Raw genomic sequence first — 26411 nt, 5'->3', positions numbered from 1 at the left:
GCCCCTGTCAAAGGGTCTTTGACCCCCAAATGGGTTGTGACCCACAGGTTGAGAACCACTGACTTAGATCCCTAAAGTGGCTAAAATCCACTCAGAAAGCTTTGTCTAGGTTATATTTCCTTATGGGAGACTCCTGAGTATTTCACCACAAAATCAACTTTAATTCTTAATTGTATTCAAAAGTTTAATCAAAGAGACTAATCTTAGTCTTCTGATGTAAAATAAAAATTCTTCTGTGCCTATGTGTTCTACATCCTCACATTCACCAGCCAAGGATCAGAAACACCCAGGGAAAAAGGAAAAGTGAACCTGTACAGACCCTGCTCTCTTGTCATTAGTTCCTTCCCGGTAGAAGGAACTGACCTACAGACATAGCATTCCAATGGCATTCCAGGGGGTGATGCAGGGGTGGTTCAACGTGCTTGGGAAAACACACACAGGTTACAGGCTGCAGAGGCCTTGCTTTTTAGACAGGGCCTGGAGTATTTTCGGGTTTGGAATCTGTGGGCCATCCTAACACCAATCTCACTGTAGACACCATGTTTGACAATTCCTAGTGACTTCTTAGTGGCTTGAAAAATCTTCTATCTCTTTTTGCTCCACAGCTATGCAGGTAAAAATACACAGTTAACATTGGAAAAACTCACCTGAAATCTCTATCCCTTCGTTTTCTGAATGTTCATATACTATGGAAGTAAACAGAAAAAACAATCAGGTAGCACCAAGTAACAGTGACAACCAACAATGTCCTTCTTTCATTCATAAATGTTTTAACTCCCAGGCTCCCTCTCTAACAATGTGTATTACAGAGGCAGGATGGGAGGAATGGGGCTGAATGATGTAAAGCAAACAGTCTGGGCTCAAAGTTTAGCCACTGGGCAGCCACGGGAGATGGTAACTTCATATGTTCCTTCTTGCACAGAGGCAAGTACAAGCTCCTCCCCTAGTCAGCAAGATTAGCTGGTTGATGCGGATTCTTCTTTCTGTTTGCTTCCTGTCTGTGTGAGCTCTAGCCTGCTAATTATCCTGGATCTCAGTTCTTACCAGGCAGTCTCTAGTTTGCATAGGGATTGGTCCTCAGATGGTAACCTGGGGACATGCATCCCTGCTGCTACCCTCTTAGCAGGAACTGGCTGATGGGGCCTTTGATTTACCATGGTAACCAGGGCCCAGTGCCTGTCCCTGCTGCCATCTGTTGCCACAGGGCCTGGAGTTTCTGTGCTTTGATGCAAACAGTGTGTCCCCATGGCCCTCCCCCACACCCAGCAGCAAGCAATTTCCTGTCAACTGACCTTCTAAAATGCTTCCAATGTCTGGTACACCAAAAACAAACCTCCTAGTCTGCCTCAGTGGTAATAAATCTATCCATTTATACATAAAGGAAGAACTGCTTTTGAGTATTGACTATGTTTTAGACACTACTGGAGGACAACCATGCCACCTGGCAGTTAGCACTTAAACAGGCACAAACAAACCTCTACAGACTCCGGGAGTGAAGCCAGATCTTTCCTGGGCCAGGTGACTTTTGCCCTGCCCTTCTACCTCAGTCAGATTTCTTCAGTGACTGACAGGGACCTCTCTACTCAACCCACTCCCATGAGTGCCTGAAACGACCCCCATGAGCACAGCGACAGCATTAAACTCAGGATACTTCTAAGCCCCACCCTAAAGGATCTCTTAGCAATAGGCCTTGCTCCAACATCCACCCTGGGCTTGCAGGGCTCTCTCCTTTCTCATTCTTGATCTTCTCCATCACCCAGTCCTTTTAAGAAAAGGTAGTACTACCAGGTAGTAGAGGTGTGCTCCTAGACACAGGATCTACCCTTGACCCCACTGTCCTCGTAATCACGCAGTCCTTTTTATTCCAGGCAGTAGAACCCTGCTCCCCAACACAGGACCTACCCTTGATCCCATTGTCCTCTTATTAGAGGATTCACAGCCTGGCTCCAATCACAGGAATCCCCGAGCACTGGACTCCACTGCAAGGTGAACACCATCAAATGGTTTCTCTGGTCTCACCTCTTGGGGAGCTCAAACCACCCTCACTATCAGTTTGCATGAAACTGGGCTCAAGAATTCTTTGTCTCCCAGTTTCTCTTTTCTTAGAAAAAAGCCCACCATTCATCAAGCCGGCAGAGGAGTCACCGTTCCTGGCTCCTTGTTTCCCGACTTCCCATCTACCTACATGCTGCAAGCCCTAACAGTTTTACCCTCTAGACACTGCTCAGCTATGACCACCGCCCTCCACCTTTACTGCCACCACCCCGCTTTCCTGGCATTAACCGCCATCACTGCCATCCAATCTGTCCACTGAACAGTAGCAGAGCAGCACACAGCTCGAACGTGGCTCCTAGAAGCACCAGGCCCCACCAAACATCCCTTTCTGGAACTTTTATCTCCTGTGGGTCCTCAACTGACCTAAATATGACTTAGAGGCCAGGTCAGACTTCAATCACGACCATCACCTAACCATCTCTCCACTGCGGCCCCTTGTCTATCTCCAGCTCATTATCTGCAGACGCATCAGCGTATTCAGGATGCAGATCTGACGTTGCAGTGCCCCTGCGTGCCACCCCAAGAGGACGAAGTTGTTCTTGACCTTGTCTACACATCTCCTCTGGACATGGATCACAGAGTCATTTTAGCTCCATCCCTCTCTCACCCCACACAATCCATAAACAGACATCACCAACCACACCCATCTCCATGGACCTAATCCACAAGCCAGCCTGTCTTTTATTAGAGACCTGCCCCGCAATGAACTGGCTCCCACAAGTACCTGTCAGCTAACAGAAGGCTGCACTAGAATCACGGGCTAATTCCTTCCTCCTGCCACACTATAATGTCTGTAAGAACACCAAACACATGTGTCCTTTCCAACAGCTGCTCCAGCGCCAGTGCTACTGATAGATAACATGTAAATAAGTAACTCAGTGGGCTAGCAAGGCTGTGACATCACTTCCTAGGCTGTGCACTGTAGGCTTGATGCTTGCAGGGACATCTGTGAGGTGGAAAGGCATGTGTTTACATGCAGAGTTTGCAGAGGTTCTGCAGAGTTTGAGGGAGAATGGACATGAAGTTCTTCCACTATTTCTACCTGATGAAGTTTCACTTTATATATAGCAAGGCAATGCAAAGCATCCTACCAAATCCTGGTGTCCATTTAGGTAAGGTCATAGTCATTAACTCCTGTTAACATTTTAAAATAACACTTACTATGCTGGGCGGTGGTGGTGCGTGCCTTTAACCCCAGCACTTGGGAGGCAGAGGCAGGTGGATCTCTGTGAGTTCGAGGCCAGCCTGGTCTAGAGAGCAAGTTCCAGGACAGGCACCAAAACAACACAGAGAAACCCTGTCTCAAAAACAAAACAAACAAACAAAAAAATTGCCATTGAGTGTGATATCCAACCTAAGTCTTGTTCCATTTGATTTTAGATTCCTCTAAATCTGAGCTAGTCTGAACACTGTAGACCAATCACGTTTTTTTAAAACCATGACAATGATTGGAAGAATGCAGAAAAATATCCCATATCTTATCTCTAGAAATAATCTTTAATGTCTAAATTCCCATTTCTCCTTCAAATTCAAGACTGAAAATTTAATGCTATCTCAATGGCCAAGTTTTTTAATTTTTTAAAAAACTGTATGCAAAGACAACCTAAGCTTATCATTTATATCCCAATGGAAACAGCCATTATAGATAGTGATCTTGATACTTTCTCAAATCTTAAACATATACATAACAAATAGCATGTCACACCTACACACAGACTGTTATTTTTCTTTTCTCTGTGCACTTTGCCAGCTCTCAAAAAGTTGTAATTCCTTCAAGTAGGGCTCCCATAACCTCAGAGCTCACAGATCTGAATATATATCTTAAACAGGAATATAAAAATAGTTAACATTTGTATCAACAGATAAGAATCCATAACAGTGCAAATTATCTAAGGCTGCTATTTTACTAAATTTGTTTACTAGTACATACAGTAATCTACCATAATATCTTATACCTATCCATTCCATTTCTTCTTTTCCTTTTTTTTTTAAGAGAATACTGAGTCTAATATTTTCTTCCACCCCCAACCCTATAACCATCATCCATAACCCTGAGAAATATGAAACTTAGGGAGAAGGGGCGTTGTTTTCTTAGAATTGCTTCCTGCTGTTTAGGGGGTGATGGTATCTCTGTTGGGTACTGTGAGAAAGCTCAGATAGTTAAATCTCACTTAGACTAACTGTAGGTTCTGGAGCAAGTCTTAGAGTAATGGGTAAGATTGTCTGAAATTCTGGCAAGAAGTGTAGTATTGGGCTTCTGAGACATTTCCATTTGGAAGTTTGTCTTCTTGGCACAAAATGGCCTACTGGGCAAAGAACTGCCCTTGCCTCGACTGCTGACAGTACAAATGCAATGCTGTCCTTTCTGGATAAGTGGGACACAAGGAAAGCGACCACTGTACTCTGCCAAGACAAGGTAAGATGGTCTTTCAGAATTCCTGCTTCTGAAAATGGTCTGTCAGATATTCTAGGTCTGCAGCCAATTTGAATGCACCAACAATGCTAAGAAACATTAGGTGACTGTCCAGGCTGCCAGCTATGGTGGTATTTTATTTGTACTGAAATGTGATTTTAATTGTATGTTAATAAATAAAGTTGCCCGGGGGTCAGAGCTATTAGAGCCATAGCAAGAGCGTGGCGGTGGTGGCACACACCTTTAATCCCAGCACTTTGTAGACAGAGCTAGGTAGATCTCTGTATGTTCAAGGATATAACCAGCATTGGAGACACACGCCTTTAATCTCAATACCATAAAAGACCTGGAGGGCTGTACATACAGACGGTGACGAGAGAGTCAGGTGTTTAGGTTTACAACCAATGAGAAGGCAGAACAGAAAGACTATATAAAGACAAACACACAGGAAGAAGATCTTTTTCGGAGAGGTAGGACCACCACAGGAGGAAGGGTAAGATTTTAGCTCTGAGCTCTGACCTCTTGGCTTTCTTCTTTGCACTGGTTCTATGTTTCTTATTTAATAAGACGGTTGGTTACATCTACAGCCAGCTGTCTCGGTCTACTCTTGCAAGATTCCCAAAAGTTGCTTGCATCCATCTACCATTTCTTAGGGACCATTATGTTCCTTCTCAGGTCTTTGATGGGACTGAAGACTAGCAGTTATAGTTACAACTTTGTGTGTGTGTGTGTGTGTGTGTGTGTGTGTGTGTGTGTGTGTGTGTGTGTAATATCTTAGATAGAACATATTAAGTATTAGATTCAGGTTCTTTAGGATAGGACACCTTTTGGAATGATCTTTATAACATGCCATTTACCTATGCTCTATACTTCTCTGGACTTTAGTATGTGTTTCTTGCTTGATATTGTTCGCATTGGTTGTAGTTCCATCTTATCTAGGTCATTATCCCTCATTATTTCTGGACAATATTTGATAACCATTCCTTTGTATATAGTCTTGTATTAGTTTAGAACCTTCTTATTTACACAAAAAGGGGGAGGTGTAGTGGGTAGCCATTCCAGCTTTGATCTGGAAGTTCGAACCCCCATTGAGGCTTTGGCAACTGTCACGCCTACAAGGCAGGGCCAAGGGAGGCACCTGGAGACCCGAGATCTGGATGGGCCAGCGCTCTCTCGGCTCCTGGACCCTTGACAGTGGAGGTTGACCGAGCAGAGCTCCAGAGAACATCGTTGGACTGCAATACACATTCCCAGACCCCACGACCTACCTATCCCTTTTTTGTAAGTTACCCACTAAATAAATCTTCCTTTTAACTACGTGGAGTGGCCTTAATAATTTCACCAATAATGAATAAATTTTTAAACAAATAAATGGCTTAGGGTTAAGAAATATTTACAAACCTGGTTCAGCATAGTCTTGGTGTGTTGCTTCCTCTGGAAAAAAAAATGGAGATTTAAGACAAAATAAGCTGTGTAACTAAAGAAAAATGAAAAAAAAATACTAAAAAACCTTATCTTAAACACAAATATCTAATTGATGTTGCAGTTACAAACATGTGCCTCTCTCCAAAGGGAATGAATGTAAAAGAAGGAAAATTATTCTCATAAAAATTCCTGCTAATAACCTATAAAAACTTAGCACTAGGAGTTTGTGGCTCACTTTGTCACAGTGGGACTGTCAGTAGGAGGAGACAAGCACACGATATTCCTTTAATAAACTACCTTTGATACAGGACAAAAAAGTTCTACTGAAACTGCATCTTTAGTCTTTGACAGAAAAAGCCACCAAATAAACACAGTAGCACTGAAGACCCTTTCATGATTGAAATGCGAATGGCAATGCCCATCAATACCTGCACCCTGCTGTGGCTCATCAACCTCTCTTGCTGCTTTGCTAGGATCTAAAAAAAGAAAAGAAAGATTTTGCCTATAGCAAACAGCACACATATCACAGACACCATTCTAGAAGAGTATACATTAATTCTAACCTGGAAAACCTTATAAGGTAGATACTGTTGTGCCTTGGATATAAAATGTCCCCAAAGGCTCCTGTGTTGGAGGCTAGGGTCCCAGTCAGTGGCACTACGGAGAGGTGATTGATCATAAGGTGTTAACCTCATCAATGGATTAATCCATCAATGAATTTATAGCTGAATGGGCTGTTAGGAAATGGGGCCTTAATAGAGGATATAGGTCATTGTGTCACTCGGGGTCGTTGAATATAGCTTGCCCTCCCTTCACAAGCTTTTTGCTGCCAGGTATCATGATGGGAGTAGCCTCACTCTGCCATCTGCTCCTGCTGCATAACATTCTGCTTTGCCTCAGGCCCAAAGCAATGGAGCTCATAAACCCAAACCTAAAACACAGGATTCTGGGCTAGGAAGTAGTGCAGTGGTAGAGTGCTTGCCTAGTACTTAGGTGGCCCTGGGTTCAAACCCCAGCATCACCACTAAAAATAACAAGAATAATAATGAAAATCTGATTCTATGAGCAGAGCATGGTTTGATCCTGCTATCCCACACCAGGATATATACTTAGGGAGTCTACGTCTATATACAACAGACACCTGCACGTCTACATTTGCTGTGACCCTATCTACAATAGCTAACTCATGGAGTCAGCCTAAGTGTCCAATGATTAGATATAGACAATGAGGTATATATCAAGAGTGATGTTTCGTTTCACCATAAAGAACACAACTTTGTCATTTGAAGTCAGTGGATTGAACTGAAGATGTCAAGTTAAGTAAAGGAAGTCAGAATCTGAGAGACCAATGCGTTTGCTCTCCTGTGAAAACTTTAAGGGGAGGAAGAGGAAGGGGAGAGAGAGGGAAAGAAAGGAAAAGACAAAATTTGAGAGCAGGAGGAAGACTATTTGGAAAAATGGAGGAAAGGAGAATGATGGGAAAGCCAGAGAAGGGTGGACGGTAGGAGTGTGTATAAATATATTAATGTACACAGTACAAATGGATGAAAATATCATAATGAAAGCCAGTATGTTAATGAAACTGAAAAATGGTTTCATCCTTGAAAAATTACCTCTCTGCTATTGTGTCTCAGCAGTAAGAACTGACACATGTACTACTACTCTCTTTAATAAAGTTTAACACACACAGAGTCCCACAAGCTGCTGTCTAGTTGCCAAGATGGCTAAAGAGCAGATAAGGTGTGCAGCCTCCTGCCTCTGACATCGCGCTCTCTTCCATTCCAGGGCCCCTTTAAAGGAGCCCCAGTGGTGTGAAGAAAGGCATCCTTTTCTCTCCATTTACCTTGTACTGTTACATGATATGCAGAAAACCCTGTCATCTAGGGAATATGAGCAACTGCAAGAATTGTGAATCACCTCTGTGGGAAATCAGAGTAAACCATTCACTGCCTTGAGCCGTCCTAAGTCACAACCTCCAACAGAAAATACATTGGTAATTTTAATATTTACAGACCTGAGCGTTCTTGCTCATGCATCATCTCTTCTACATCGTTTGGATGGTCCTGGGATGCTATAAATTAGGAAAGGGGAAGTTAAAATGTCTCAAATAAGGTTTATATGTGATACCTAAAACCAGAAAGCCACAAATCCTGTGATCTACTATGTTCACTCAGAGAACAAACTTACATGAACTATACTTAATGCCAAATAAAAAGATAAGGCAGTTTCCAATAGCAATGAATTTCTAATCCATGCATAAAGCACCAGAGCTATAGTCTCATGTGGCATGTCCAAATTCAGCTAGTCAGCCGTTCACAACATATGAGGACAGTGCAGGTCAGTCCTCTTGCCACAAAGGAGCACTGTACAGAGAGTCTTACCAGACTGGCTCCAACTGTAACAGTCCAGTGTTTACAGATCTATAGCACTGAAGGGAATCGGGTCCTAAAGACCACTCAATAACACCAAGAGTCATTTGCTCTGATACTAGAAGGAAAACTAGTCAGAATAGGCTCCCTGAAATACAATAAATCCAGCTTGAGCATGGACATGCTTTCTAGGGTCTCATGACAGGCAGGAAAACATGATATAGATCTTTCGCCAACTTCACAATTTAAAGCTATAAAGCATGCATGCATTGTTTTGTGATTGTTTATTTTTCTTCCTCTTTCTTTTGTTTTGTTTGAGACAGGTCTTACTTTATAGCCCAGGCTGGCCTCATGGCAATCGTCTTGTCTCAGCCTGCCAGATTCTAGCATTATAGATGTGAGGCACCACGGTTTGTTGTTGTTGTTGTTTACTGTTCCTGGTGGTGGTGGTGGTGGTGGTGGAGGTGGTGGTGTAGTGGTGGTATGGTGGTGGTGGTGGTGGTGTGTGTGTGTGTCTGTGTGTGTTTGTTTTGACAAGGTTGCACTATATAACCCAGGGGAGTTTTGAACTAACAACCTTCCCACTTCCACTTTCTGAGTCTGAAATTACAGGTATATACCATCAAAATGAAATGCAATTCCTTTGCATATTTTGGCAGAGCAATTCCACTATTTGGGATTTATATTCAGAAAATGAATATGAACAAAACACAAATAACATTATTAGCTAGCTATATGTCATATGATACACTGAATCATTTAAAAATATTAATAAATAGTATTTTATGTAACTCATGATGCTGTTAGAAGAAGATTCACTCTAATTAATAAAGACTAATAAAAATCTTACCCGTCTCTTCCATATGGTAACTATCCTCAGTTTCTGAAAGAAAAAAAAGCATTAGATTGATATTACTACTCTCTCATATATGGTATATGTATCTGCTATATGTCTATATGTCTGTCTTGAATGCTTATCAATGATTTTATTATAAAACTATCAAAATAAAGCAAGGAAATATCAATTAAGTCTCTATCATTTAATCACTACTTTACACCACACATCTCATGAATTCTTACTTTACCCACCAGAGTTGACACACACCACAACCTGGAGAAAAGAGAGAAGGCAATTCACGCAGTGACCACAGGGGCTGGATGCCGGAAAGGTGCGAACTGTCAGTCCACACTCCACTGTGGCATTCTGGTTACTAGCTTTGCCCCACTCTTTTCTAAAGTGGAAATGCATGTTGAAAACAAGAATAGAGGAGACTTGGTATGTATGCAAAGCTAAAGAGTATGTCTTCCTGGTTTGGTCTGGTTTTGAATTGGTTGGTGGTTGGTTGGTTTTGTTTTCAGACAAGGTCTCACTTGGTGCCTATGGCTGGTGTAGAACTCTCCAGAGACCAGGCTGGCCTAGAACTCACAGAGATCCACCTGCCTCTGCCTCCTGAATGCTGGAATTAAATGCGTGTACCACCACAACTGGGTTTCTGTTTATTTATGAAACAAGGTCTCACCATTCAGCCTGGCTTCCGACTAATGAATGGACTGTAGACATGTACCACCACGCCTGCATAGGAAATGCCCTGGTCACTGAGCTCCCTTCCACCGAGAGTAAAAATGCCACCCTTCGATCCTCACCACTATAACCTTTGCATACTTTAGACATCCTTTGACAATCGTGTCCATGTACAGAATGTGTTCGGATCACATTCATCCTCCATCACCTTCTCTTCATCCTCTGCACTCTCTACAGGGCCCTTCTTTCCAACAAGGCCACTCCATGCTCCCTTATCTGCTTTTTTATGATTCAATCTTTGTATATTTTATTTGACAGATCAGAAGGTGCAAATATTTTTAATCTCTAAAGACTCTCAATGATAAAACTTTTTGGTTCAAATGTAATCTGCTTTTTATCAAAGATTATGATAGAAAATAAGGTTTCTTTAACTTACAGGCTTCTTAGAAGTAGCTCTTCCAGTCCAGAGCTGACCTCTTAACCTTGCTAATATTAAACCCTTCCTTGTGGTGGTAATCTAATTGTACTGAAATATTATTTTGATTGTATGTTAATAAATAAAGTTATCCGGGGGTCAGAGATATTAGAGCCATAGCAAGAGTGTGGCGGTGGTGGCACACGCCTTTAATCCCATAAGATCTCTGTGTGTTCAGGGATACAGCCAGCATTGGAGACATATGCCTTTAAGACCTAGGGGGCTGTACATTCAGACAGTGACGAGGCAGTCATGTGTTTGGGTTTACAACCAATGAGAAGGCAGAACAACATACTATAAAAAAATGAACCGACAGGAAGTAGGTCTCTTTTCGAGAAGCTGGGACAGCAGGAGGAAGGGTGAGATTTTAGCTCTGAGCTCTGACCTCTCGGCTTTCTCTTTTACATTGTTTCTGTGTTTCTTATTTAATAAGACGGTTGGTTACATCTATACTTCCTGCTTCAAATATCAAATCCATGTGAACTGCAATTAGCAGCACCTCAATAAAAATTCTGAGCCCCTGTAAAGCACTCTGAGCCATCTTAGCCAAAGACAAGAGAGCCAAGCATGACACCATGAAAATGGGGACCTCGTTGCTGGAGCATCTTTACTCAGAAATTAGAAACCTGTTCCTATGGAATCAGGACATGAATGATGAGTGTGAACGCTGTAACCTTGTCCATCAACACCTGTCTTCTGTGTAATGCAGCTGAAAACAGATGTATGTTCAAAAGCACTTTAGGCTGCCTTTTGACACACACATAAAATACATACTATATACACTTCTGATCATTGGCATGGATGCTGCCCACCAACGCTATCACTTTTTCTACAAAGAATGTCTCTCTTGCTCTAAGCAGGCTTAGATGAAAATTCCTAGAAAATCTTCATAAATTAGAAGCCACCTACCACTAGAGAAATTTCATAGCATATTATGCCAGAAGTGTGTATGCTTTGCTGTTTTGTCACTTGCAGTTTTTGCAACCATTTGTTAGCTGGTTAGCACAGACATTTTTTACCTAATTAATTATAGTTGACTATTGTCTTTGTGCTACAAGAGCAGCTGAGAGTCCTAGCATCGACTGAATTTTCCACTGGCTAAAAACACTTGCTACTTACAAAAAATGTCTGGAGACATGTACTTTGGAAGCTACACACTCCGCTCTGGCCAGGACAGGGAGACACTGCTGTCAGAACAAGACCCAGGGGCAGACAGCAAGTGCAGTGGTTCTGTGACTTGAATTTCATATGTCACATGGCACCTAGGTGGTGCCACACAGGAGAGGTTTGCTAAAGCATTGGCACCTAGGTGGTGCCACACGGGAGAGGTTTGCTAAAGCACCGTACTCACCATGATCAGAAATCCTCTTATTTATGGGTTCCCTTCAGACTTTGAAAGAAATCAGGTATTATTTTATTTTAGAGAAAAGTTCATTCACTTTGCAGCATTAAGCTAAATCCTCAAAATATGTAGATAAAATTAAATATTGCTCTTAAAGGAATTTTAGGAACGTTTTAGTAATTACACTATAAACTATCAATTATTTTATTTATTGATTTTTATGTGCATTGGTGTTTTGCCCGCATGCATGTCTGTGTGAGGATGTCAGATCCTCTGGAACTAGAGTTACAGAGAGTCGTGAGCTGCCATGTGGGTGCTGGGAATTAAACCTGGATCCTCTGAAAAACAGCCAGTGCTCTGAAGCACTGAGCCATCTCTCCAGCCCTCCTATCAACTATTTTAAAACAAACGTGCTCTACCTTCATGAACTGCCCCAGGTTCCAGGGCCTCAAATCTGTCATCTCCGTCAGTCACTGTGAGGAAGTCCTCAACCTCTGGCTGTGGTTCTCCTGCTGGCCCCTCTGCTTCCAGCTGTGGGTCTTCAACAAGGAGAAACAGTGAGCAAGGGAAACATTAGGAGTCCACAGCAGCAGCCAACCTAGACAGGCCCATCTGCAGCCACCCCAGGAACCTCAGCCACTGACCCTTCTAAAGCCATTTGTCTCCATCTGGCCAGTGCCAGTCTGAGAGTCAATTCTTACCATGTGAACTCACGGAGGACAGTCACCTCATCATGTTGCTCACACTGCATACTAATCAGGCAGGACCATAAGTAGTCAATGGAGGTCCTCCCAAATACTTGATGAATTAATAAATGACTTTATAATTAATAATACATACATCTCTTTTATGATCCCTGAGTCAGAAAAAAGGTCACACCAAGACATTTCATTGAGAACTGTCAAATTCCATGCAGCAACTATAATCAACAACTTAAGTGTTTTAGTGTGGAGAGCAGCTCGGGGCCTGCTAAGCCGTATTGCTGAACCCAGATATACCTCCCACTGTGCATCTAAACTGACCTAGCCTTAGCTATTTTGTTAGTAGAGGTATAAAGTTCTCCACTGAATTGTTTAGGGTATACTGAGTGAACATGCTACATTATACCATTTCAATATAGTTTAGACTGTGACCTTGCCTTCAGGTTACCCCACAGTGGCTTGTATGGTTCCTAGCAGGTGACTTTTTGTAAACAACACTCCCATGTGGAGAACCTGAGTGAGCTGGACTAAGCTGTGGTTGAGAGTGTAGAGTCTCAGGAGGCAAGCTCTGGATACAGGCTCTTTACATCTGAGTGTAGACAAACTACATACTCCATGCCTGAGATCCCCTTCCATAAAAATGGAATACTAATTATCTATTCAGAGTATTAGCAGGAGGATGAAAATACTTAGGAATATTCCTGGCCCATCATAAGTCTCTAGTGTGGTCATTACCATTACAATTACTATAGAAACAACAAGATTCTCTCTGCTGCTATTAAACTGCCCCACGACCACAAGGAGCCCTTCTTAGAGACTGCGCACTGTGGCACAGTGAGGCTCAGCTCCACTGAGTCACACAGACCCACGTGTGCAGATACTTTACAGAAGGTGCCATGATCTGCAGTTTTGCTTTCTGAAGTTTTATTTCTCTGGGGCCAACCACAATGTGAAACCTTAAATGACCAGGAATAAACAGTTCATATATCTTTAAATATTTTCACTTCCTAGTAATGAAATCCCTCTTCATCTCTCTCCATCCCCTCTGCAATATGAATTACCCTTTGGTCTAGGCTCATCAACACTGTATACTCAACCTGCCCATTAGTCCCCTACCAGCCAAGCATCATAAGATTTAGTGGCACAGTTATTTGATACAGGAACCCTTATTTAATGTAAAAATGGCTCCAAAGCACAAGAATAGTGATGTCGGCCATGCCAAGGAATAATACTCATACTTTTTTTTATAATTGATTTTTTTTTAAAGAAAGAAAATGACATTTGAGGTAGCTACAAAACCTTCACACTGAGAAAAAAAATGTGCTAATTTTGCCACTGCACCTCAAAGAGCAAACATTACAGCCATGGTATGTGATAAAGTGAGGGGTGGAGGTCAGTACTGTTTTTGCTTTCACAGATCCCAACGACTGATTCTCAGAGAGCTATAGGGGGCACAGGATCTGCTTCCCATCTTTACATCATCATCTGCGCTAGAGTTTCTCCTCCTTTCAGACCTGCCATGCACAAAACCACCACCAAATTCAACTGCTCCCGGGAACTATGACTGTCTGCTGAGTGAGGGACAGCCCTCTTTCCCTCATCCCCTCTAGAGAAGTTCTGGGATTTGCACCACTAGCAGTCAGTACTGCTGTTCAGTAGATGCGCCATTGTTTCCGGCAGCAAGCCTGTCCAAGTTGCTCTCCACACACGTTGACTCTTGTGCTTTAGCTTCCTCTGCCGCCTCCCCTTACGGCCCTGCAGCGGCATTCACTAGGTCTGTTTCTGTTCTCTCTACTCTACTCCGTGTTGGGTGTGGCCTTATCAGTTCTGCCTTTTCAGTCTCAGTCTCTGCCTCTCACTCGGCTTGCTGTCGCCATCTCCTGAAACAAATCCAGCTCACGTGTCACAGGGCCTTTGCATTTGCTGTATCATCTGCTTGTGTGTGTTTCTCATTCCTACCCCATCTGCACATCTCATCAGACTGACTGCGCATGACCTCCCGGGGCCTACAACTCCTTTGCTAACCTGCATCTGCCATGATTAGCTGTGTGGTTTGAGAAATGTCCCTCGCATTTCAGAGTTGGCATCAGCCACACAGGGAAAGTGCGACAGCACAGAGTTGGCAGTGCCCAGTGTAGGGAGCCCCCAGGATGTGCTCTCTTTTCCTCACCACAGACAAAATTATTAACGAAGTACAAAAAGCTCAAGGAAGAGCAATTGGCATGGGGAAGGGCGAATGGGAGCTGCGAGCCTCTGCAATGGCGAAGAAAGCCTGCAGTGCCTGGCACAGCGGCAGCCGGAGTCACCCACGGCATACCCAAATGGAGCTGTGCTGTGTGCAACTGGCTACAGTAAGACTTAGGTAAGTCACTGGTGACATGTGCAGGAGCAGAATGGCAACAACAAATGATGTCTGAAGCCATGGACCAGCCACGTAACTGTCTATGGAGAAAGCCTCTTTAAGAAGATAAAACAGCAGCAGGACGGTGCAGCAGGGAGCTTAGCTCCAGGACTCTTGCCTCTTCTGGTTAGCTGTTCACCACAGCCACCGGGCCGCTGACAAACAGCTGCCGCACCTCCCCTCGCCGCTGCAAGCCCGCCATCTTGACTTCAAATTTGGTCTCTCTGCTGTACACAGGCATGCCCCTGCCTATTCTTCAGACTGTAGGCAGGACCAACTGGACTCTATACACCTCCCAGCAGCTTCAACTCCTCTTCAAATCAAGTGTCCTTTTCTATCCTCATTCTCTACCCATGCATCTTAGGTGCCAGCCATTCTGACTATCTTCACATTCTTGTTGTCCCTGGGCCTCTAATTACAACCATGGCCGGGCGAAGCACGGTCTGCTCTAAGAGGCGATGCATTCTTTCCAGCGAGCTTCTGCGTCCTCGGCCTGGCAAGCCTCACTGAGTATCCTGGAGTCACCAGGGCAGTCCTCAGCTTATCACATCAAATTCAGTACTTAGATTTCATCTTCCCTGTGCTTGTGCTGGGTTACAGGGGTGGGGCAGGGAGACCTGCAGCCTGTGTGGGTTACAGGGGTGAGGGAGACCTGCAGCCTGTGTGGGTTACAGGGGTGAGGGAGACCTGCAGCCTGTGTGGGTTACAGGGGTGAGGAGGGAGACCTGCAGCCTGTGTGGGTTACAGGGGTGAGGAGGGAGACCTGCAGCCTGTGTGGGTTACAGGGGTGAGGAGGGAGACCTGCAGCCTGTGTGGGTTACAGGGGTGGGGCAGGGAGACCTGCAGCCTGTGTGGGTTACAGGGGTGAGGAGGGAGACCTGCAGCCTGTGTGGGTTACAGGGGTGGGGGGAGACCTGCAGCCTGTGTGGGTTACAGGGGTGGGGCAGGGAGACCTGCAGCCTGTGTGGGTTACAGGGGTGGGGCAGGGAGACCTGCAGCCTGTGTGTGCTATGGGGAGAAACGAATTCCAAGTGACGTAGCCTGCCAAGAATTATAGGGGCAACCCTTCCTACATTCCCAGCAGCCACCAGCAGCGTCCAGTCAAACTGTGTTATTTTCATGAGGTAATGCTTCTTCCCTTTAGGCTTTCCTCAGATCTCACTAAGACAACAGGATGCCAGGGTACCAATGTCCTGCCCCTTCCCACCCCTGACACAAGTTACATTCTGGGGTCATGCTGCGCGCTTTTATCAGGAGGTCTTTCTAGGAGTATCCCTATGAAATTCTGGCACGCCAAAGGCTCGATTATCATTCAATATTCTCTACACAGAACGCACCACAAGAAACCAGAGCCAAGCGCTGGGAGGTTACTTTCTGGTCTCTTTGACAGCATGACCTGTAAAACTGTTCCTCATGTTTTGCTTGGGTAACCATCAAACATGAAGAAAACTGTGAGAAAGAAAGATCGTTCCGGTGGGTCAGGACCATTCCTGACGGCTGAAGAGCTAAAGGTAGAAGGTTACTCTTGAAGGTTAAGACACTTCCTGAGGGTGAAGCACCCCTCCTCAGGATGGAGGACGGCTCATGAAGGCAGAGGACCGTGATAAGACAAGCAGCCAGGCTCACTGGCCTCTGTGGGTCCCTGTTCTGACCCCCCAGGCTCACTGGCCTGTGTGGGTCCCTGTTCTGACCCCCCAGGCTCACTGGCCTGTGTGGGTCCCTGTTCTGACTGCCCAGGCTCATTGGCCTGTGTGGGTCCCTGTTCTGACCCCCCAGGCTCACTGGCCTGTGTGGGTCGCTGTTCTGACCCCCCAGGCTCACTGGCCTGTGTGGGTCCCTGTTCTGACCCCCCAGGCTCACTGGCCTGTGTGGGTTGCTGTTCTGACCCCCCAGGCTCACTGGCCTGTGTGGGTCGCTGTTCTGACCCCCCAGGCTCACTGGCCTGTGTGGGTCCCTGTTCTGACCCCCAAGGCTCACTGGCCTGTGTTGGTCCCTGTTCTGACCCCCCAGGCTCACTGGCCTGTGTGGGTCTCTCCACTCTACTCTCCTATTTATTCCTGATGGAACAGCAGCTTTGAATTATTTATGTTCACTTATTCCTATGATTTTAAAAGTAAATATGTTCATAAAACTCCTCCACAGTGAGGTGGGATTTTGAAAAGCATGTCCAGTGTGTCCCCCCCCCCAATAGTAGTTGATCTATAATTACTCTGAATGGAGTTATAGAAACTGAACTATTTTAGTAACTTGTGCGAAACAGAATTAAAATCATACCATATTCTGTGTGTACTGATTCCTGGAGAAGAGACTGAATTTGTTCTTTTACTTCATCTTCAGCATTCTGGACTTCTAAAATAATTACAAAACATAACAAAATAACACTCAAGTATTAATGGGAAATTCCAAGTTAGATATGGCATTTGCACACATAGCAAGATGAACGCACTTGGCTAAGAGCTGTGTATTTTTTCCATTTCCATATGCCATTTGCTCCCCTACTTCGGCAAACAAGGAGATACTTAAAATTGGCCTTAATTGCTCAGCAGATGTAAATACTTTCAAAGGGACTTTTAAAGAAGAAACTAATTCAACCATAGACTGTTTTTCCTTTTAAAAAAAAAAAAATGGTCTAAGAGCAAATGCTTTCAGTTTCCATAAAATGCCATTCACGTTAGAAGAAGGCAAGGACTAAGGTTTCATGAAAAGGGGTACTGGAAAAGACCGAATTCCACACAGACTAAACAAGGTGATAAGCACCTGCACTCCTGACAAGTCAGGCGAAGACACCGTTGGTGGAGTAAGGACCAGAGTGAGGAGAGATGGCCGACCCACAATCTGAAGCGTGAGTGATAAGGAACACCCACCCTGTCAGCTTCAGAAACATGTGTCTGAAAGTCAGACCCCCAGGCTCAGATAAGTAGGACTTACAAAAGTGGACGTTAATGATGACATTCCACAACCCCGTTGTCCTTATCAGACTGTAACATAGATGTACCCCAACGTCACACAACAAAGAAGCTGTTGCTACAAGGGCACTGGGAGGGTTTGACATAACCTAGACCTCATCTTGGGATCATCAGTGCTGCGTGTTAGAAATGCCGAGAACAGGAGCTACATCAAAGTACAGATCCTCGGTGACAGAATAAATTCAGGCAGGGGAAAATGTTTAACTCGTGTTACGCTAATTGCTTAATGAAACATTTCTAAAGCATAAAGATGTTTTTATTTCTGTGTCTCTGGGGATCCACATAGCTATCCTGATATATTATACAAGGCGCTAGCCTCTCCCCTTCTTCCACTGCCTCCCAGGGTTTGTGACAGTCTCCTCACTGGGGCCCATTCCACGCATGCTGAGAACAGCATCCAATGGGATCACACGAAGAGCTCTAGTGTGAGGTAGGGTGTGCTCTTCACTGACTTCCTAGACAGGAAAGCCGGAGCGGCACAGACTGAGAACTACAAAGCAGGTCCCACACTTTCCCAAACTCATGTGTTACCAGCCCAAGCTCCGAATTCAGTCAGTACTCTCTGCCTCTTCATCTCTGCTTCTATACATGTCTTTCTTCTTCCGTGGAGATGGTGAAGAGGCAGAAGCTAGACTACAACGGGTTAAAGCATGAACAAAAAGTAAAGCAAAGGGGTGATTCTACGAAGTGTGTTCTTTCAAAAGTGTGGTTACTACCATGAACAGAGGGGCTGGGGCTGACGGGAGTCAAAGCTTTATTTTACTGAGAGAGAAGTTCTATACTTGCCAAACAGATGGAAGGAGCCAGAGAAGGAAAAAAGAACTAAAGTCTCAACAAGAGAAGGACTGGGAGAGCAGAATGCAATCTGAAAACACTCCCAAAAGACTGAGGAGAATGACGGCTAGCAATAAACCAGTGGGTCTGGTAACTCAAAAATTTGCAAAGAATCATATTAACAACAAAGAATGGGAAGCACATGGCATATCTCAGATCCAGTACTCACTTAAAAACCAGATTTTTTTAAAATTACAAATAATATTTAGTACCAAAGTAAAATATTAAGTGTCAAATTCAAATATTTAATTTAAAAACCTTTACAAAAAAGCAGTATGGATTCTGGAGCCATATACCAATTCCACAGGTGTGAAAAGGAAACAATAAATTCTCCTAGGGTTCTGAAATGAACAAATAATAAAACTTAGACTAATATACTGTTCCTTGAAGGAATGAAGCAAAGGAAATCAAATAGATCAGCACAATTTGGGCTGTAAATGATTTCCAATAAACGTCATATCTAGCACTTCCAATAGAGGGCGCAATGAAACCATGAATTTTCTTAAGCACTGCAAAGAAAGACAAGTACTGAAGCTAACTGCAATCTACAATTATCATACCACAAGCAGAAAATGGTGGTAATAGATTAAAATTTTATGCACCAATTTATTAAAATACCGCAACATTTCCAAACTATGAGTCGAAGTCCCTTTATGAAAACACTACGACCTGATCTATGATGCCACAGGGAGGCAATCAGCACGACAAAGTCTAGGGAGGCTTTCGGTGTAGACAGGACCCTGATGTAAAAAGGATGGGAGCTCAGTATCCCTGCTGGGTCCATTCTTGCGGCCGATGATGACTAGGTTGTGTACAGTCTGTGTCAGTTTTTACTTTGAATGTAGTGTGGGAAGAGTGGGGAACTAGAGTCAAGACACACTTGGCTTCTGCTGTACCTAACTGTATGGTCTTGGGCAATGCACAACCGTTGACCCCTTGGAATCTGGATTACAAAAATTAAAACAACCATGCATACGTTTTCATTACAAAATTACTATAATTTCAGAAGAAGAAATTGTAGCTCATTTTATAAACAATGTGAACAACTGGGTGAGACATGGTGGCTTAGCTGTGGATACCTGCCGGCTAGGCGAGCTTGGAGTCTTCAGTGACACTTACCTGCCCCCTCGGGAGCCTGCTCCTCCAGCTCAGCCGGTGGCTTGGCCTCCTCCGGTGGGAATGTCTTCTCTGAAGGGGATCTTTCTTTAAGTCCTGCATTTTTTTATTCACAGTATTAACTGATGCTTCTTTAAAAATCATTTTTACATATGAAATCAGGAAAGTTAACTCTCAAACATTTGACTAGTGGCACAAGGAATTCACACTTTCCCATACTGTGTTTAAAACTCACAAGGGACTTCAGTTATTTGACTTTTTAAAGGGCATTCATGAATAACGTATAACCACATCTGAACCTGCCAAAAGAAGTTCCATTCCGTTTGAGTCCAAGCCCCTCTCCACATAAGAGGATAAGTACTTCCTAAGGAAGCGTTAAAACACGCCTGAATCTCAGCCTGAATCTGAATCTGAATCTGAGCACATTCCAGACTTGAATTTCCCTGTAATGTTTGATCCCTCTGGGAATACTAGAGTTTTAAATAAATCACATGGAACTCACTATTTACAATTTTCTTGAAGAACCACCTATAAGTAACCATACTGGTTTTTGTTTTTGTTTTCTGGAGCTCACATGTATCCAAAAGTCCCTTGTTTAAAAAGCAAGGAAAAAAAGAACAGAGGAGCAAGTTAACATGAAAACTGATTTTAAAGCCGCATACTTACTAAGTTAGTGCTTTGATGTTTTACACGTGGAACATTAGATAAAACTTTAAGTGCAGCTGTTTAGGAAGCAAAGGTGTGAGCAGGGGTCCAATTCTGTTTGCTGAGCCCCGAGCTCCTCTGCCCTCACTGAGGACTGAAGGAGTGTGGCTTCTGGGAAGGTGTGTGCACAGTGGTCCTCGGTGAAAGGTCAAGCCAGCGCTCCGCATTCTGGGAATCCTAAGCACCACTGGACAGCTAACGTCCATGTTTCCCTTATCTCAGCTCACGGAATTTTACATCTTTATTCTGCCTGGTTCTCCCATTCTTGTTTCTACTGCCTGACGACACTTGTGAAACCTTACAGACGCTGCAAAGGCAGCAGACAAGACCACGCACCACCACCACACCCTACAAGTCGGATTTCACACCAGTTCACTTTCCAAGAGTGTGGATAGGGATGAAGACCTTACAACAGCTCGCATCCACTTGAAATATAGGGTGGAAACTATCCTGCTTTCTGATTTAAATAACCTGCCCTTTCAATTCTCACCTGACAGCCTATCAGGAACCGTAAGTTGTGCTCAATCAGTGACGAATAACTTTAGTCCGTAGACTCCAGGAATTTGTCTTTGCACTCAGTTGGCCCCAGCAGTTGCTCCAGCAATGCCTGCTGAAGGGCTAGAGCATGCAGTGGGTCCGCCCGACTAGCCGGCTAATGCAGAGGCTCGGGGCAGGGCCGGAGGTGGGCACAGGGATGGGGGGGAGGAAGGAGGAGTGTGTCCATCCTGCTGTCCCCACTTCTGCAGTGCCCACCGTTTCTGTATTATAGGTAGTCTCCTGGGGCAGTACCGGTGTGTGCCGGGTGTCCTTGGACAGTTACATTCTCAGAAGTGTCTCAGAGTGATGAAAGGTTACCTCCTCATTCTTCACTAACATACACTCCACTAGCTTTCAAAGTGGCCTTCATTTGTGCACTGAGCAATGAAATCGTCCCCATCAAATGGCAGATACAACTGCCTGAAAGCCCAGTCTTACCAAATTCGGAAAAGTCCATTTCATTTGAAAAAGAGAGAAACGCTGCAAAGGTTTGAAAGTTACCAGTACACGTTCAAGAAAGAGCCAAGTTTCTGTAACATAACTAGGTGTCATTTGTCTTTATAATCCAAAGGATGAAAAACAGAAAATATAACAAGAGACAGGAAAAGGATCCAGCAGGAAACTACTGCTCACTTCTACCCAAAGTACCAATCAAATGCCATACCTACTGTAGCTGGTCAGCGCTATATCCAGAAGTGACATTAGCACAAATAAGCTTTATTATAAACTTCGAGGCAGTGAAAGACCATACACATCTCCTTCACTGGGCCCCTATAAACCTTCAACATTTAACAACACAAGCCCCACGGAAATGGCTTTAACAACCCAGGGAGAAGCACTGGCCCTGTGCACTGTGGACTCCATCTTCTGCTTCACAAAACCAGAAACAACACGTGACCAACTCAGCGTCAAAGGATAGGGTTCTTGTTCGTCTGTTTCTGTTAAAGCTGGGTTCATTTACTGAGGAGTACTAATGACGAAGGGTTAGGTTGGAATGGCAATGAACGTTTAAAGTCTGTTGTTTAGTCTGCATGGCTGCAGACAACAAAACCATAGTCCGCACTGCCTTGGGGAAGATTTGCCTCTCACTTAACAAGTCCGGCAGAAGCAGGCTCGCTCTCGGCCCCCACCTTAGCCTCCACAGCAAGCGCGCTCCCCGCTGCCAGCCTCTTCCAGACAAGCTATCTAGAAGCAAACGGACCGCCCGCCCTGCTGTGAGTCCTGAGGAACTCTCCCGCAGACATGGACCCCACTGCAGCTGCGCGCCATCACTGTCCAGGTTTGAATGTTGCAGGCTGTAACAATGGTCAGACAGGATTGAAGAGTTTCCTCACAACACCTTGACTGTTGTTCTGTAGACTCACTAGACAAGTTAGGAAACTTTGAAATTTATGTTTATTAATAACTGTTTCTCTCATTTTAATTAAAAAAGCAAGAAGCCATCAAAAGTAAATGAAGCCATCATTTAAACCATTCATAGCATCCTTGACGACTGGACACAATTTTCCAGGGCCCATTATTTACCTACTCTACTTTATTCTTTGTTGCCCAACCATATCTAACCAGAATGAGGACAAAATAATATATTTATCTCCATAAACATGTAACAGTTTCATACTTACCAAATGGCATATGTAGATTCATTAAACAAATATCTATCAGTTGTTAATGTGCAGAACTCTTCCATAGAAAGTGAATGTTCGAAATACAAGCCCTCCGGGAGAGTGTGTGTGTGTGTGTGTGTGTGTGTGTGTGTGTGTGTGTGTGTGCAGTGTAAGCCCTCCAGTAGAGTGTGTGTGTGTGTGTGTGTGTGTGTGTGTGTGTGTGTGTGTGTGTGTAGTGCAAGCCCTCCAGGAGAGTGTGTGTAGTGCAAGCCCTCCGGGAGAGTGTGTGTGTGTGTGTGTGTGTGTGTGTGTGTGTGTGTGTGTGCAGTGTAAGCCCTCCAGTAGAGTGTGTGTGTGTGTGTGTGTGTGTGTGTGTGTGTGTGTGCAGTGCAAGCCCTCCGGGAGAGTGTGTGTGTAGTGCAAGCCCTCCGGGAGAGTGTGTGTAGTACAAGCCCTCTGGGAGAGTGTGTGCAGTGCAAGCCCTCTGGGAGAGTGTGTGCAGTGCAAGCCCTCCGGGAGTGTGTGTGTGTGTGTGTGTGTGTGTGCAGTGCAAGTCCTCCAGGAGAAGGGACAAGTGGAAACACAGGAAACAGAAACTGTTGAGGTTAGGGGTGAGCAGATGTGGGTAAGAGGGCAATGTCAGGGGAAGGCTCAGCGACCAGATCTCAATGGACTTCCAAAGGTCAGAGGTCAGGGCCAGGAGCTACACTGCAATCCTCAGGCAACAGAAGAGCAAGCTTAGAAGCTTGAGTCATGGGACAGGGAAGGAAGGCAGGGTTTAAACACAGCAAATGCCCTAAGACACTATGTCTCTTGGGTCCAAGTCGAAGGAATCACCTTCCCTAAGAATCACACTGCCCCTCAGGATCGAGAAGAATTAGACCTAGGACCTCTACGATACCAAAAGCCACAGACGCTCAAGTCCCTTATGGAAATGGGACACTTCCTCCTGCACACTTCCCGTCACCTCTGGGTTATCGCTAACCACACCTTAACACAACAGAGATACTACATACATTTAAAAAGTATATTCAGTCTTCAGTTTACTAACACTATGGCATAGAAGCTGATGGAAATTCTGATCTTACCCTCCAGGTCCCTCCAGCTAAGGTGACTTGTGAAGAGTCGGTGCACAGACAGCGGCTGCCCCACATGCCGATGTCCTAACAGTATAAATCAATACATCCCAAGAACAAGGCTGACCAGCACCATACCTGACAGATATTCTGAGAACTCAATACTCCAAAACAGCACACATACTAATCAACCATGCTAGATTTTCTCCTTGTTTCTGCCTTGTATAATCAGTAAACATGCATTTTAGTCAGTACACCAATGGTTTCAGAACTAAGGAAGATTCTCAGGCCACCAGAACCAAAAGCTATTCCTGATTTAAAAAAAAAAAAAAAAAAAAATAGGGGATCTCTTATTCAAGGGATCTTTACTAGACCCGGGATAGACAAAATTCAGAAAGAGGAAATGCATGTCACAAAAAGGTTCCTAACAGCATGAATTCAGGACCAGAAAGAGACTCCACAAGGCTTGGACAGAGGGGACTCTCTTAACATCAAGGAAAGCATCATGGAACTAAAGGAGAGGCAACCACCCAGTGTGGAGGAGCTCTGATGCCTGAATTAAGTGGGGGTGCACTTGGATCTCACCTCTAGCAACTGGTCCCAGACACACAAGAAAACGGAAAAATAGCATCCCTTAAGATTTGTAAAGACAGATCACTTAAACCCAGTAAAATTGTGGCTTTTTGCACCAATTTACTTTTTCACTTATTCAAAAAAGAAATCTACCCTACCCTTTGCACACAATAATAGGAACAACTAAAAAATGCAGTTACTGGAGAATTTGCTTGGTTTTCCTTTTTTAAAAACTAACACTTTTCTCGAAGTCTCCAATGATGTTAAAATACCTAACAATTTTCAGCTCCCCTTCTGTGTATATTCCCTTATTCAGCAAGCAAACCCTGGCTAGAGGCTGCTGGTTACTGGCCAGGTGCTGTGTGAATCAGTCTGAGAGCAAGGAGGAAGCAGGTGCTGGACATGGTGGCTGTGGCACGCTGCCCCGGGGTCCCACAGGGGGCCTTCTCAGCAGAGGGAACAGGAGCCACAGGAGCAGAGCCGTAGCTGTCTATCCCAGCCCTTCCTGACTGCACAGCATTTCACTATGCGGACTCCACCCACCCAAGGCTCCAGGCTCCGCCACACTGCAGATTCCTGGGAGTGTGTGATGAGTGAGTCAGTGAGCTGAGCCGGAAGTGCTGCCGCAGCTGTCCTTCAGTGGGTGGTTAGAGAATACCACTACCACAAAAACAAAAGCTTTATTTAAATAGAGCTCACAAATGTAAAGCTTTTGCAGAAAGTGTATCTATGAAAAAAAAATGAACTAAATCAAAATTAAAACTCAAGTGCATGTGGTTATGTCCTTGGACAAAATGAAAGGGTGAGGATATGTGACTGCAGTGTACTGAGGATCTTCTCTCTGGTTTTCCATGATGGCTGGGGTAGCGGCACACGCCATCATCTCAGGTTAAGGTTAGATCAGAAGGCTGCAAAATCAAGGCCAGCCTGAGGCACAGTGAAGGTGACGGCCAACAAGGTAACTTAGTGAGATTCTGTCCCAAATAAGAACAGAAAGAACTAAGGACTAGCCTTTGTCAAGCACGTGTAAGGCCCTGCATTCAATCCCCCATACCTTGAAAAACAAAGAAAGAAATGTTTGTGAAAATATGTCTGCCATATAATACTCACCCTTCAGTTTCCTAAGAATAAAAATGTTCCCTTTGACTAGAGCAGGGGAAAATTGAAACACACAACTTGGTTGTACTTGTCATTGCACTGACATTCTCTTATAGTCTTCCACTGTCTAAAGTGCTGCAAGTCAAGGGTGAGACGGGATCTCTGTCCGATGGCTTCTTACAGTAAAATGTCCACTCTGGCCAGTGCTGCTCAACTCTCTGTATTGAGGCAGAGGCAAAGAAGGAAGGAGGCAAGGACTGGAAACCAACCAGAGCCTGCCGCTTGTCCGCCCTGGAAGGGCGGTGTGGGATCATGGCCTGCCGAGAGCCTCGCCTGCTTCCCTTCGAGGAATTTCCTTCCCAGGAACTAGTGTCCCTTCACCCACGCTATAACAGTGGGCACCGTACACAGGACAGGTCTCATCAACTGCGACAATCCTAGCCCCCATCCATAATAATTCACCTGACTGGAAGTACACATGATCCTGTCTGAGAAGGAAAACAATAATCAGGAAGGGGCCAGAGATGGGCACAGAGGCCCAAGGTTTTAGGAGCTAGATCTAGAACATCCACCCAAGCTCATACTCGTGACCTCACAGTGGTATGAGACATGAAAGCTTTCCGTCTATGTAAGCTACCTGGAATGGACTTACCACATCACCAAGAGAATCCAGGAGAACTTTTCTAAGTAACAGCAAACGCCCAAATATGCTCCCAATTCCTGAAGAACAGTAACGAATAGCCTTTTCATGGTAACACAGTAACTGACCCATGCCTAACCAGGCGTCAGTGATTGACTCTGTTTTCATTGACAACCCCTAATGTGTATAACGTTGCGTGGTGGAAAAATGTGTTCTGGGTACAAAACTTAGATTCTTTTCTACACGGCTGACCGGAGGTCTCCACGGTACCATACAACTGGGATAATTTACTTCACTTGACTATTCTTCTTTCAAACCCTGTTTCCTTACTGCAGTTACAGCATGTAGAGAGCTGAACATTCTCAGGCCTTACACATGTGGCATTCATTAGTATTTTCTCTTCCCCTCTTGAGCTCAGGAGAAAATATGGATCCAGCTGAACTCTTGATGGAGGCACTTGTCTCTCAGTCTGTTGACAGAAGGCAGAATGGCAGCCATTGCTCCCACGCCTCTCACTTGAGCCCCTCACTGGATTCCGGGGGTCCACCAATCATCAGTG

The 26411-nt window shown here is 44.5% G+C and overlaps 1 protein-coding gene across 17 annotated transcripts in view; it reads right to left on the bottom strand.

Moving 5' to 3' along the window:
- The window catches only part of Asph (aspartate beta-hydroxylase), a 340882-nt gene that overhangs the window by 250081 nt on the left and 64390 nt on the right, over positions 1-26411 (bottom strand). For 13 of the 17 annotated variants that reach the window (XM_037202420.1, XM_037202409.1, XM_037202410.1 and 10 more), the window contains 8 exons: positions 19623-19715; positions 16978-17052; positions 12021-12140; positions 9113-9145; positions 7908-7964; positions 6322-6369; positions 5870-5902; positions 648-686 (listed from right to left, as the gene is read on the bottom strand). In XM_037202420.1, the coding sequence (XP_037058315.1) occupies positions 648-686; positions 5870-5902; positions 6322-6369; positions 7908-7964; positions 9113-9145; positions 12021-12140; positions 16978-17052; positions 19623-19715 (498 nt within the window). The remainder of the gene's footprint in view (positions 1-647; positions 687-5869; positions 5903-6321; positions 6370-7907; positions 7965-9112; positions 9146-12020; positions 12141-16977; positions 17053-19622; positions 19716-26411) is intronic. The other 4 variants (XM_037202414.1, XM_037202424.1, XM_037202415.1 and 1 more) reach the window with 3 other exon arrangements.

This window comes from Peromyscus leucopus, chromosome 2 (assembly GCF_004664715.2).
Source record: "Peromyscus leucopus breed LL Stock chromosome 2, UCI_PerLeu_2.1, whole genome shotgun sequence".
Lineage (NCBI taxonomy): Eukaryota > Metazoa > Chordata > Mammalia > Rodentia > Cricetidae > Peromyscus > Peromyscus leucopus.
The sequence above is the reverse complement of the archived record's forward strand: the minus strand, read 5'-3'. Positions and strand labels throughout refer to the sequence as shown.